The sequence below is a fragment of the Pseudophryne corroboree genome, chromosome 4 (assembly GCF_028390025.1).
Source record: "Pseudophryne corroboree isolate aPseCor3 chromosome 4, aPseCor3.hap2, whole genome shotgun sequence".
NCBI classification, from domain to species: domain Eukaryota; kingdom Metazoa; phylum Chordata; class Amphibia; order Anura; family Myobatrachidae; genus Pseudophryne; species Pseudophryne corroboree.
In genome coordinates, this window is record NC_086447.1 from 848453718 (window position 1) to 848468898 (window position 15181).

Here is a 15181-nt window from a genome sequence, read left to right on the forward strand (position 1 = left end):
GCTCTACACGCACCAGTGAGCAGCACACGTACACAGTCTGTGCCACCAACCATCACTGCAAGGAGCACCCTCAGGAGGCAGAGTTTATTTTATTGCATTAACTGGAGATTCAGTAGAACACAATCTGCATGCACTGTGATGGGAAGCTTCTGACCATGAAAACGGACACCCAATTTGAAACTTCTTTTCATGTGAGTGACAACTATACTTATCCAATTGCTTTGGATATCCAGGAGACTACAGAATTTTTGGAAGGACTCCCAGACAACCAAAAGAAGTGCTGTGCGCTACCTTGGTGAAGACTGATGTCTTCTGCCGCCGATTTTCCGGATTTCTTCTTGCTTCTGGCTCTGTAAGGGGGCCGGCGGCGCGGCTCCGGGACCGAACACCAATGGCCGGTTCCATGCGGTCGATCCCTCTGGAGCTAATGGTGTCCAGTAGCCTAAGAAGCCCAAGCTACCACCAGTTAGGTAGGTTCGCTTCTTCTCCCCTTAGTCCCTCGCTGCAGTGAGCCTGTTGCCAGCAGATCTCACTGTAAAATAAAAAACCTAACATATACTTTCTTTCTAGGAGCTCAGGAGAGCCCCTAGTGTGCATCCAGCTCGGCCGGGCACAGAAATCTAACTGAAGTCTGGAGGAGGGTCATAGTGGGAGGAGCCAGTGCACACCAGGTAGTCCTAATTCTTTCTTAGCTGTGCCCAGTCTCCTGCGGAGCCGCTATTCCCCATGGTCATAACGGAGTCCCCAGCATCCACTAGGACGTTAGAGAAAGAAGGCACACCTCCCACCCTCTTCCCCAGTGAAGAGGGCGATACAGGGGCATGAAGACGCAATTTGCAATAGAGAGTGAGCCAGTGTGGCCCTGCCTCCTCCCCATTGTCCAATGGCAGGAAATGTGGCCACAATTATGTCGCCCTCCGGGCAGGGGTGGTCTTCTGTTTGCCGGCGGTCGGGCTCCCGGCGCTCAGTATACCGGCGCCGGGAGCCCGACCGCCGGCTTACCGACACTTATTTTCCCTCGTGGGGGTCCACGACCCCCATAGAGGGAGAATAAAATAGTGTGGCGCGCGTAGCGCGCCACCGTGCCCGTAGCGTGGCGAGCGCAGCGAGCCCGCAAGGGGCTCATTTGCGCTCGCCAAGCTGTCGGTAAGCCGGCGGTCGGGCTCCCGGCGCCGGGATGCTGGTCGCCGGGAGCCCGACCGCCGGCCACCCGTAGTGAACCCTCCGGGCAGGAGTCTCCTATAGTGTAATGGCAGAAAGTCAGCAAGTATGCTACCAATCCCACTGAATGTGTGTGTGCATGCAGGCATATAGGCGAGTGTGTGTGTGTATATACATATTTATACATAACATATGACTACACACAGTAGTGACCACTTATTCAGTAGTACTGCAATTAACAGACAGAGGCAAGAGGGCATAATACATCTCTTTCTATCGATTGATTAAAATCACAGTATTTGCACTATTACAAGCGATCTGATGTTGAGTTGCACGTGTAGTACTTGAATAGAGCTTTGGGAGGAAGGGAAGTGTGTGTGAGGGGGAAGGGAAGTGTGTGTGAGGGGGAAGGGAAGTGTGCGTGAGGGGGAGGGGGGGAGAGATGAATTTTTCGCATGATGCAGGTTAGTAAACATGTAGGCACTCCTGTTCTAGCAGTGTGATCGTGCTGGAGGAAATGTAGTTCTCCGATTACCCCATAGCAGTGTCCACACAGAGACATGAAATAATCAGTCACTCTCTATGAGACCGGTGGGGGATGAGTCTACTTACAAGTTTCTCTCCTGAGAGAACCTCCAGCAGCTTGATAAGCATCCGCCCATCTCGCAGGTCTGCGTACAGATCAGTAATTCTGCAGGACACTCGGGCCAGGTGTGAATTGACCCATTTTGTGAAGGTCTTCTTCTGGACAGCCTCACGCTCATCTGTGAAGGGGACACAAAAACAAAATGGTGGTTAATGACAATCCATGATGGCACGAGTGTTGTAGCAACATAGCTAAAAAATGCACAATCAGCGAGTTATCAATTGAGAGATATTTTACAGTGTGGGTGGCAGCAACTACTGCCAGGCCTCCTATATACAGTGTGGGTAGTTGCACCTACTGCCAGGCCTCCTATATACAGTACGGGTGGCCACACCTACTGCCAGGCCTCCTATATACAGTGTGCGTAGCCGCACCTACTGCCAGGCCTCCTATATACAGTACGGGTGGCCGCACCTACTGCCAGGCCTCCTATATACAGTACGGGTGGCCACACCTACTGCCAGGCCTCCTATATACAGTACGGGTGGCCACACCTACTGCCAGGCCTCCTATATACAGTACGGGTGGCCACAGCTACTGCCAGGCCTCCTATATACAGTACGGGTGGCCACACCTACTGCCAGGCCTCCTATATACAGTACGGGTGGCCACACCTACTGCCAGGCCTCCTATATACAGTACGGGTAGCCACACCTACTGCCAGGCCTCCTATATACAGTACGGGTGGCCACACCTACTGCCAGGCCTCCTATATACAGTGTGGGTAGCCGCACTGTCAGGCCTCCTATATACAGCGTGGGTGGTTAAACTTATCGCCAGGCCTCCTAAAATCACAGAGTCAAAGCTATGCACAATTTCTCCACCCCTGCATTTTAGCACTTGTATACTCTGTCTAACAATCGTGTTTCCAACATGCAAAACATCAACAATTTACAACAACACCGCAAAGAAATTAATAATTTAAAATTTTTAGCACTTGCACAAATATTTAAAAACCGTATTTTGACATTTGTAATGTATTTTCTATAAATGTTCCATAGTACAGGGGAGGTCTGCGTAGAATATGTCTGTCTGTACACTGTGAATGTTAGTATTATTAATGCTCATAAGGTACAGACACATGCATATATCAATTAATTTATTTATCAGTAGTCAATACCGCAGGGATGCTTCCAATCTACAGGCACAAATACACAACAATGGGGGAATGTTATTAGCCAAAGTAAGAAACATAGTATAAAGCTTTGTGGAGAAATAAGACAATTATAAACGTAAAAACTACTTGGTGCAATAAATTTATACTTAATGGGTCCAATGTCTAAACAAACCATAGTTTCCATACATTAATACAAATATTTTATATATTAGGGCTGGGCAAGTTAACGCGATAATATCGCGTTAATGCATTAACTAATTAACGGGCGACAATTATTTTAACGCTGCACACCAGCAGCTGCCTTGAAAGGACAGAGGCTAAGCCGCGGCGCTATTCTAACTACAATGCCGTCCGTGAGCCAATCGGAGGTCACGGACCGGCAGCCAATCACGAGCTGCCATTTGGCAGCTCCTGATTGGCTGCCAGCCCGTGACCTCCGATTTGCTCACGGATGGCATTGTAGTTAGAATAGCGTTGCAGCTCTGTTCCTCCATGCCGTGGCTGCCTGGCAGTTCGCAGGCAGCTGGCCCTGTCCCGATCTTTGCTGCTGCCTCCCGGGTCCCCTCAAAATGTAAGTTTCGTAGAATGCAGGGGGGAGGAATGGGCAGCAGTGCAAGTAAGCGGGAATTTAGATATCTGGCACTGGGGGGGGGGGGGGTGTATACTTGGCACTGGGAGCATATCTGGCACTGGGGGGACTTGTGTACCTGGCACTGAGGGCATATCTGGCCCTGGGGGGATATCTGGCCCTGGGGGGATATCTGGCCCTGGGGGGATATCTGGCACTGGGGGGATATCTGGCACTGGGGGGATATCTGGCACTGGGGGCTTATCTGGCCCTGGGGGATATATGGCCCTGGGGGGACTTGTCTACCTGGCACTGGGGGATATCTGGCACTGGGGGCATATCTGGCTCTGGGAGGACATGTGTACCTGGCACTGGGGGCATATCTGGCACTGGGGGGACATGTGTATCTGGCACTGGGGGCATAACTGGCCCTGGGGGGATATCTGGCACTGGGGGGCATGTATACCTGGCACTGGGGGTATATCTGTCACTGGGGGGAATGAATACCTGGCACTGGGGGTACATCTGTCACTGGGGGGGCATGTATACCTGGCACTGGGGGCATATCTGGCACTGGGGGATATCTGGCACTGGGGGGACATGTGTGGTGCATACAGTAGTTAGCTGCAGGCAGCCATGGAGACCGTGACAGCGCCGGTGCCATTTCAAGTGTATTGCTGGCCACCAGCGAGCCAATCGGAACTCGAGTACTGGCAGCCAACCAGGAGCGCAATACACTACTTTTGAATTCATTATTGAATCTTGCGCATAACAATGCGATTAATCGCGATTAATCTGAGAAAATCATGCGATTAATCGCGATTAGAAATTTTAATCGTTGCCCACCACTAATATATATATATATATATATATATATATATATATATATATATATATATATATATATATATATAAAATATGGCAAAGTGACAGCACTCTATGTCTAAAGTCAAAAATTAATTGGTGCAAGGTCCAAGGTTCTACTATCAAAAAGAGCATCACACAGGGTGGAATTTCAAGTGACTTTTCAACCTTACCTGTTGCAAGACATTTCATGGAGGCTAAACATTCCATCAATCAACTCAAGTGTTGTATCTTGGATCAGATCCCACCACTACAAAGGGGTGGTGACCGCAATAAAATGCTTTTGCAAAGAGAACACCAATGGATTGACAGATTGCAATCATTGGCCCCGAATGGGCTTAATGAGGAATTCCGTTTAGGATGCTTCCTGTGACTCGGTAGAATTACATACTGAGACAAATGTTCTGGTTTATTTTTTCTTAGACACCGCCGTGTGTCATGTTAATTACTTTACACCTGTTTATGCTCACTGATTTGGTCTCTCACTCACTGGGCCAATTGGGCTCTTGTCCATTGCGTAATGGACACATAACTGCACACCGCATTGATTGATACTACCATACCACACTGGATCCCATCCGATCCCGTCTGATCTTGGCAATTAAGCAGTGATGGGCCTAGTAATTACCGCATTTGGAGACAAGGTGGGAATACTAGGTGTTGTATCATAATTATCGGTGGACGGTTCTTCTTATAATAAGAATTTACTTACCGATAATTCTATTTCTCGGAGTCCGTAGTGGATGCTGGGGTTCCTGAAAGGACCATGGGGAATAGCGGCTCCGCAGGAGACAGGGCACAAAAAAGTAAAGCTTTTACCAGATCAGGTGGTGTGCACTGGCTCCTCCCCCTATGACCCTCCTCCAGACTCCAGTTAGGTACTGTGCCCGGACGAGCGTACACAATAAGGGAGGCAATTTGAATCCCGGGTAAGACTCATACCAGCCACACCAATCACACCGTACAACTTGTGATCTAAACCCAGTTAACAGTATGATAACAGAAAGAGCCTCTTAAAGATGGCTCCTTAACAATATAACCCGAATTTGTTAACAATAACTATGTACAGTATTGCAGATAATCCGCACTTGGGATGGGCGCCCAGCATCCACTACGGACTCCGAGAAATAGAATTATCGGTAAGTAAATTCTTATTTTCTCTATCGTCCTAAGTGGATGCTGGGGTTCCTGAAAGGACCATGGGGATTATACCAAAGCTCCCAAACGGGCGGGAGAGTGCGGATGACTCTGCAGCACCGAATGAGAGAATTCCAAGTCCTCTTTTGCCAGGGTATCAAATTTGTAGAATTTTACAAACGTGTTTTCCCCCGACCACGTAGCTGCTCGGCAGAATTGTAATGCCGAGACCCCTCGGGCAGCCGCCCAAGATGAGCCCACCTTCCTTGTGGAATGGGCCTTAACAGATTTAGGCTGTGGCAGGCCTGCCACAGAATGAGCAAGTTGAATTGTGTTACAAATCCAACGAGCAATCGTCTGCTTAGAAGCAGGGGCACCCAACTTGTTGGGTGCATATAGTATCAACAGCGAGTCAGATTTTCTGACTTCAGCCGTCCTTGAAATGTATATTTTTAAGGCTCTGACAACGTCCAACAACTTGGAGTCCTCCAAGTCGCCAGTGGCCGCAGGCACCACAATAGGTTGGTTCAGGTGAAACGCTGATACCACCTTAGGGAGAAAATGCGGACGAGTCCTCAGTTCTGCCCTATCCGAATGGAAGATTAGATAAGGGCTTTTATAAGATAAAGCCGCCAATTCAGATACTCTCCTGGCGGAAGCCAGGGCCAGTAACATAGTCACTTTCCATGTGAGATATTTAAAATCCACCTTTTTCAATGGTTCAAACCAATGGGATTTGAGGAAATCTAAAACTACATTTAGATCCCACGGTGCCACCGGAGGCACCACAGGAGGCTGTATATGCAGTACTCCTTTAACAAAAGTCTGTACCTCAGGAACTGAGGCCAATTCTTTTTGGAAGAATATTGACAGGGCCGAAATTTGAACCTTAATAGATCTCAATTTGAGACCCATAGACAATCCTGATTGTAGGAAATGTAGGAAACGACCCAGTTGAAATTCCTCCGTCGGAACACTCCGATCCTCGCACCACGCGACATATTTTCGCCAAATGCGGTGATAATGTTTCGCGGTGACTTCCTTCCTTGCCTTAATCAAGGTAGGAATGACTTCTTCTGGAATGCCTTTCCCTTTTAGGATCTGGCGTTCAACCGCCATGCCGTCAAACGCAGCCGCGGTAAGTCTTGAAAGAGACAGGGACCCTGTTGTAGCAGGTCCCTTCTCAGAAGTAGAGGGCACGGGTCGTCCGTGACCAACTCTTGAAGTTCCGGGTACCAAGTCCTTCTTGGCCAATCCGGAGCCACTAGTATTGTTCTTACTCCTCCTCACCGTATAATCTTCAATACCTTTGGTATGAGAGGCAGAGGAGGAAACACATATACTGATTTGTACACCCAAGGTGTTACCAGTGCGTCCACAGCTATTGCCTGTGGATCTCTTGACCTGGCGCAATACTTGTCCAGTTTCTTGTTGAGGCGAGACGCCATCATGTCTACCATTGGTCTTTCCCAACAGTTTATTAGCATGTGGAAGACTTCTGGATGAAGACCCCCCTCTCCCGGGTGAATATCGTGTCTGCTGAGGAAATCTGCTTCCCAGTTGTACACGCCCGGGAAGAACACTGCTGACAGTGCTATTACGTGATTCTCCGCCCAGCGAAGAATCTTGGCAGCTTCTGCCATTGCACTCCTGCTTCTTGTGCCGCCCTGTCTGTTTACATGGGCGACCGCCGTGATGTTGTCCGACTGAATCAACACCGGTTTTCCTTGCAGGAGTGGTTCCGCCTGGCTTAGAGCATTTTAGATTGCTCTTAGTACCAGAATGTTTATGTGAATAGACTTTTCCAGGTTCGTCCATACCCCCTGGAAGTTTCTTCCTTGTGTGACTGCTCCCCAACCTCTCAGGCTGGCGTCCGTGGTCACCAGGATCAAATCCTGTATGCCGAATCTGCGGCCCTCCAATAGATGAGCCTTTTGCAACCACCACAGAAGATATACCCTTGTCCTTGGCGACAGGGTTATTCGCAGGTGCATCTGAGGATGCGACCCTGACCATTTGTCCAACAGATCCCTTTGGAAAATTCTTGCATGGAATCTGCCGAATGGAATTGCTTCGTAAAAAGCCACCATTTTTCCCAGGACTCTTGTGCATTGATGTACAGACACCTTTCCTGGTTTTAGGAGGTTCCTGACAGGTCGGATAACTCCTTGGCTTTTTCCTCGGGAAGAAAAACCTTTTTCTGAACCGTGTCCAGAATCATCCCTAGGAACAGCAGACGTATCGTCGGAAAACAGCTGCGATTCTTGGAATATTTAGAATCCAGTCGTGCCGTCGAAGAACTACTTTAGATAGTGCTCTTCCGACCTCCAACTGTTCTCTGGAACTTGCCCTTTTTAGGTCGTGCAAGTAAGGGATAATTTAGATGCCTTTTTTCTTTGAAGAAACATCTTTTCGGCCATTACCTTGGTAAAAAGGCCCGGGGTGCCGTGGATAATTCAAACGGCATCGTCTGAAACTGATATTGACAGTTCTGTACCACGAACCAGAGGTACCCTTGATGAGAAGGACAAAAATTTGGACATGGAGGTAATCCTTGATGTCCAGGGACACCATATAGTCCCCTTTTTTCCGGTTCGCTATCACTGCTCTGAGTGACTTTATCTCGATTTGAACCTTTTATGTAAGTGTTCAAAACATTTTAGATTTAGACTATGTGTCACCAAGCCGTCTGGCTTCAGTACCACAATATAGTGTGGAAAAATAATACCCTTTTCCTTGTCGTAGGAGGGGTACTTTGATTATCACCTGCTGGATATACAGCTTGTGAATTGTTTCCAATGCTGCCTCCCTGTCGGAGGGAGCCGTTGGTAAAGCAGACTTCAGGAAGCTGCGAGGAGAAGATGTCTCGACTCTCCAATCTTTACCCCTGGGATAATACTCGTACGATCTAGGGGTCAACTTGCGAGTGATCCCACTGCGCCCTGAGACTCTTGAGACTACCCCCCCACCTTGAGTCCGCTTGCACGGCCCCAGCGTCATGCTGAGGACTTGGCAGACGCGGTGGAGGGCTTCTTTTCCTGGGAAAGGGCTGCCTGCTGCAGTCTACTTCCCTTACCTCTATGTCTGGGCAGATATGACTGGCCTTTTGCCTGCATGCCCTCATGGGAAAGGAAAGATTGAGGCTGAAAAGACGGTGTCTTTTTTAGCTGAGATGTAACTTGGGGTAAAAAAGGTTGGATTTCCCAGCTGTTGCTGTGGTCCCCAGGTCCGATGGACCGACCCCCAAATAACTCCTTCCCTTTATACAGCAATACTTCCATCTGCCGTATGGGATCTGTATCACCTGACCACTGTCGTGTCCCTGACATCTTCTGGGAGATATGGACAACGCACTTATCTTGATGCCAGAGAGCAAATATCCCTCTGTGCATCTCACATACATATATATAGAATGCATCCTATTAAATGCTCTACATGAATAAAATATTTTCAGTCAGGGAATCCGACCAAGCCAACCCAGCACTGCATCTCCAGGCTGATGGCGATCGCTGGTCGCAGTATAACCACCGTATGTGTGTATATACTTTTTAGGATATTTTTCCAGCTTCCTATCAGCTGGCTCCTTGAGGGCGGCCGTATCTGGAGACGGTAACGCCACTTGATAAGCGTGTGAGCGCCTTATCACCCTAAGGGGTGTTTCCCAACGTACCCTAATTTCTGGCGGGAAAGGGTATAACGCCAATATTTGCTATCGGGGTAACCCTACGCATCATCACACACTTCATTTTATTTTATCTGATTCAGGAAAAACTACAGGTAGTTTTTTCACTCCCACATAATACCCTTTCTTGTGGTACTTGTAGTATCAGAAACACGTAACACCTCCTTCATTGCCCTTAACGTGTGGCCCTAATGAGAAATACGTTTGTTTATTCACCGTCGACACTGTATTCAGTGTCCGTGTCTGTGTCTGTGTCGACCGACTGAGGTAAATGGGCGTTTTTAAAACCCCTGACGGTGTTTCTGAGACGCCTGGACCGGTCCTAATAGATTGTCGGCCGTCTCATGTCGTCAACCGACCTTGCAGCGTGTTGACATTCTCACGTAATTCTCTAAATAAGCCATCCATTCCTGTGTCGACTCCCTAGAGAGTGACATCACCATTACAGGCAATTTCTCCGCCTCCTCACCAACATCGTCCTCATACATGTCGACACACACGTACCGACACACAGCACACACACCGGGAATGCTCTGACAGAGGACAGGACCCACTAGCCCTTTGGGGAGACAGAGGGAGAGTCTGCCAGCACACACCAAAAACGCTATAATTATATAGGGACAACCTTATATAAGTGTTTCTCCCTTATAGCATCTTTTATATATATACAATATCGCCAAAATCAGTGCCCCCCCTCTCTGTTTTAACCCTGTTTCTGTAGTGCAGTGCAGGGGAGAGCCTGGGAGCCTTCTCTCCAGCTTTTCTGTGAGAGAAAATGGCGCTGTGTGCTGAGGAGATAGGCCCCGCCCCTTTTTCGGCGGCCTAGTCTCCCGCTATTTTTGAAGTTAGGCAGGGGTTAAATATCTCCATATAGCCTCTGTGGGCTATATGTGAGGTATTTTTTGCCTCTAATAAGGTTTTTATTTGCCTCTCAGAGCGCCCCCCCCAGCGCTCTGCACCCTCAGTGACTGTTGTGTGAAGTGTGCTGAGAGGAAAATGGCGCACAGCTGCAGTGCTGTGCGCTACCTTTATGAAGACTCAGGAGTCTTCAGCCGCCGATTTTGGACCTCTTCTCTCTTCAGCGTCTGCAAGGGGGCCGGCGGCGCGGCTCCGGTGACCATCCAGGCTGTACCTGTGATCGTCCCTCTGGAGCTAGTGTCCAGTAGCCAAGCAGCAAATCCACTCTGCACGCAGGTGAGTTCACTACTTCTCCCCTAAGTCCCTCGTTGCAGTGATCCTGTTGCCAGCAGGACTCACTGTAAAGTAAAAAACCTAAGCTAAACTTTCTCTAAGCAGCTCTTTAGGAGAGCCACCTAGATTGCACCCTTCTCGTTCGGGCACAAAATCTAACTGGAGTCTGGAGGAGGGTCATAGGGGGAGGAGCCAGTGCACACCACCTGATCTGGTAAAAGCTTTACTTTTTTGTGCCCTGTCTCCTGCGGAGCCGCTATTCCCCATGGTCCTTTCAGGAACCCCAGCATCCACTTAGGACGATAGAGAAATTTACATTATCACACAGATTATGAGGCAATTTGGTTGTGACACAGGTGAAGATATTCACACCACTCAATACGGTTAGATATGGATACGACTATTGGATACCATCTTACCACGCTGGAAATCATCCAATCTCGTCCGATCTTGGCAATTAAGCAGCGTTGGGCCCAGTCAGTACCATACTTGGAGAGGGTATGGGAATACTGGGTACGGTACCCTGAGACATGATTGTCCTATACTGACCAATTTGCATTCCCGCTGTATGCAGGGCATTATCTGGTTTCCACACTGCGGTACTCTATACCTGTTGGATTCAATTGATCCTTTTAGCCATGATTAATTCACTCCGTTATGGTGGAGTGTAAAAATTGCATCTATAACCGCCGAGTGACATGTCACCAGTGCCACTGTCTTTTATATTATGCTAAAGTAGTATGCTATAATTAACATTGCTCTGAGCCGTTTATCACCTTTGCTGTGCAGGTTGTGCTGTGAAGTGTAGAAATTGCATTTATAACCCTTGAGCGACATGTCACCACTGCCACCTTCTTTCATATCATGCTAAAGTGGTGGTATGCTATAATCAATTTTCTCTGAGCTGTTTATTACCATTGCTACGCAGGTTGATATTGTTTGGTCCGTTTGCCCTATATATCTATATTCTATTTTGTGTTATTGTATTCCAATTTTTCATTATTGAGCTGTCAGTGTCTCCGTGCCGCTGGCGCACTGTGGGGTTAAACACTCTACAAGTGTACTTGTGCCCGGGATTACAGACAGCAACAATTCCATTTGCATGCCGCTGTATCTACAATACAGATCGTCCCACTCTACACTACTGTTACGCTGCTGGAGCAGGTCACTAAGGAGAGAGCCGGGTTTGTGTACCCTAGCAACGCATCACACGTGCGGGCAGGAGCCAATCGGATAGCAGCTATGACGCGCTGCTTCCGGCCATCCCGTTCGGACATTCTGGCGCCCTCTCCGCTATTTAAGATAGCTCCTGACAGAGTGACAGCTGCCCCTGATGAAGACCACCAAGTGTTGAAACGGCTGTTGGGCGTACTGTAAACAGTGGGGTGTATCCTTGACGTATCCTTGATGTCTTATCAGGAATAAAAAAAACCTTTTTTTCTTCAACTAAAACGTGAGTGCTGGTCTAATTCTTTTTTCAGCCATGGGAAAAGTGAGTGTGTATATATATATGTATATATATATATATATATATATATATATATATATATATATATATATATATATATTTATATTATTACACACACACAAAAGACCTACAGCTCTTTACGAAAAGTTGATGCACGGCTTCCTTTCATTAACGTGTTTACATTAAGGGAAAGAAGTCTTACGAATGAATTATAGCACAGTAGCCCCATTGTGACCCATCAAGAAAACAAAAGCCTTAGAGGAAATTCCTCTACTTCCTCCTCTGCTCCGACTCCAGGGGGAAGAGAGACGTTTCTTCAATGGGTGTGAGGTATTTGATGTGGAGGAAGGTAGAATGTCAAACATTCCCATTCTTTACCAAATATCAAACTAGAACCTCTGATCCCTACACATTACTTAATATTAGCAGATTGAAGATAAGAAAAAGTACCCGTTTCAACACCTCATTAAAAAAACACACAGAAAACGTAGTTTTAGAAAATCACTACTTACGATTACCATTATTACTCCATTTTCTGTAAGAGCACAAAAATAAGATTTTGGTACTTACCGATAAATCCTTTTCTCCTAGTCCGTAGAGAATGCTGGGGACTCCAAAAGGACCATGGGGTATAGATGGGATCCGCAGGAGCTTAGGCACACTAAAAAGACTTAATCTGGGTGTGAACTGGCTCCTCCCTCTATGCCCCTCCTCCAGACCCTAGTTATAAGAACTGTGCCCAGGAGAGACGGACATTTCAAGGAAAGATTTTTGTTTAAACTAAGGGCTACAAAACTACCAGCCCACACCACAAACATACCGTACAACCGGAGTAACTTTAAACCAGATAACAGTATGCATTAACACCAGCAACAAGCTGCAATAAACCATACACAACCCGTGTATAAACCAATTTAACCAGCAAGAAAAACACTGCAAGTAATAGTCCGCACCGGGACGGGCGCCCAGCATCCTCTACGGACTAGGAGAAAAGGATTTATCGGTAAGTACCAAAATCCTATTTTCTCTTACGTCCTAGAGGATGCTGGGGACTCCAAAAGGACCATGGGGATTATACCAAAGCTCCAGAACGGGTGGGAGAGTGCGGACGACTCTGCAGCACCGACTGAGCAAACGCCAGGTCCTCATCGGCCAGGGTATCAAACTTATAGAACTTAGCAAACGTGTTAGACCCCGACCAAGTAGCCGCTCGGCAAAGTTGTAACGCTGAAACGCCTCGGGCAGCCGCCCAAGATGAGCCCACCTTCCTGGTAGAATGGGCTTTTACTGACTTCGGCACCGGTAGTCCGACCAAAGAGTGAGCCTGCTGGATCGTACTACAAATCCAGCGTGCAATAGTCTGTTTTGAAGCGGGATGACCAATCTTGTTGGCAGCATACAAGACAAAACGCCTCAGTCTTCCTAGCAACAGCTGTCCTAGAAACGTAGATCTTCAACGCTCTTACAACATCCAGAGATTTTGGAATCGCCACCGGAACCACAATAGGTTGGTTAATGTGAAATGAAGAAACCACCTTCGGTAGAAATTGTTGACGAGTCCTCAATTCCGCCCTATCCGAATGAAAAATTAAGTACGGGCTCTTATGAGATAAAGCCGCCAACTCTGACACCCGCCTGGCAGATGCCAGTGCCAAAAGCATAACCACCTTCCAAGTGAGAAACTTCAACTCAACCTTACGCAAAGGTTCAAACCAGGAAGACATGAGAAACCGTAAGACCACATCAAGATCCCATGGAGCTACAGGAGGTACAAACGGAGGATTGATATGCATTACTCCTTTCACAAAAGTCTGAACCTCTGGGAGGGCAGCTAATTATTTTTGAAAGAAAATAGACAAAGCCGAAATCTGCACTTTGATGGAACCCAATTTCAGGCCTGCATCTACGCCCGCCTGTAAAAAGTGGATAAAGCGACCCAAGTGAAAATCTTCCGCAGGAGCCATTTTAGACTCACACCAGGAAACATACTTCCTCCAAATACTGATAATGTGTCGCCGTAACCTCCTTCCTAGCCTTAATGAGAGTTGGAATGACCTCCCTGGGAATACCCTTACGAGCTAAGATCTGGCACTCAACCTCCATGCCGTCAAACGCAGCTGCGGTAAGTCTGGAAACACGCATGGACCCTGCAACAACAGATCCTCTCTTAGAGGAAGCGGCCAAGGATCTTCCACCAGTAATTCCTGAAGATCCGGGTACCAGGCCCTACTTGGCCAGTCTGGGACGACGAGAATCGCCTGAACCCTTGCACGGCGAATGATCCCCAGTACCTTTGGAATGAGAGGAAGTGGAGGGAACACATACACCGACTGGAACACCCACGGAGACACCAGGGCGTCCACTGCACTGGCTTGGGGGTCCCTTGACCTGGAACAAATACCTCGGGAGCTTCTTGTTGAGACGAGACGCCATCATGTCGATCAACGGAATTCCCCAGCGTTCTGTCACCTCTGCAAATACCTCTCGGTGAAGAGCCCACTCTCCCGGATGGAGATCGTGACTGCTGAGGAAATCTGCTTCCCAGTTGTCCACCCCCGGTAGGAAGACCGCCGACAGTGCGCTCACGTGCTGTTCCGCCCAGCGAAGGATTTTCGTGGTCTCCGCCATTGCCGCTCTGCTCCTTGTTCCGCCTTGACGGTTTATATGTGCCACCGCTGTGATGTTGTCCGACTGTACCAGGACAGGACGACCCTGAAGAAGGCTTCTTGCTTGTAGCAGGCAGTTGTAAATGGCTCTTAACTCGAGAATATTTATGTGGAGACAGGCTTCCTGGAGCGACCATTTTCCCTGGAAGTTTCTTCCTTGGGTGACTGCGCCCCAGCCTCGGAGACTTGCATCTGTTGTCAGAAGTACCCAATCCTGGATACCGAATCGGCGTCCCCCTAGGAGGTGATGACCTTGTAGCCACCACAGGAGAGAAATTCTGGCTCTGGGAGATAAACTTATCTTCCGGTGAATGTGCAGGTGAGACCCGGACCATTTGCTCAGCAAGTCCCACTGAAACACCCGGGCGTGAAACCTGCCAAATGGTATGGCTTCGTACGCCGCAACCATCTTCCCCAGAACCCGAGTACAATGATGGATCGACACACTCGTCGGCCTCAGAAGTTCCCTGACCATCGTCTGCAGTTCCAGAGCCTTTCCTTCTGGAAGAAATACCTTCTGTAAATCCGTGTCCAGAATCATGCCCAGAAAAGGAAGCCGAGTGGTCGGAATCAACTGGGATTTTGGCAAATTGAGCACCCAACCGTGCTGTCGCAGAACCGACAGTGACAACTCTACACTTCTCAGCAACCGTTCCTTGGACCTCACCTTTATCAGGAGAT

General features: G+C 48.2%; 1 protein-coding gene and 1 pseudogene across 3 annotated transcripts in view; one reads left to right on the forward strand and one right to left on the reverse strand.

Annotated features, from left to right (window-relative positions):
- The window catches only part of SPTBN1 (spectrin beta, non-erythrocytic 1), a 289366-nt gene that overhangs the window by 96099 nt on the left and 178086 nt on the right, over positions 1-15181 (reverse strand). For all 3 annotated transcript variants that reach the window (XM_063918643.1, XM_063918644.1, XM_063918645.1), the window contains one exon: positions 1774-1925. In XM_063918643.1, the coding sequence (XP_063774713.1) occupies positions 1774-1925 (152 nt within the window). The remainder of the gene's footprint in view (positions 1-1773; positions 1926-15181) is intronic.
- On the forward strand, positions 4906-5025 carry LOC134912643 (5S ribosomal RNA; annotated as a pseudogene).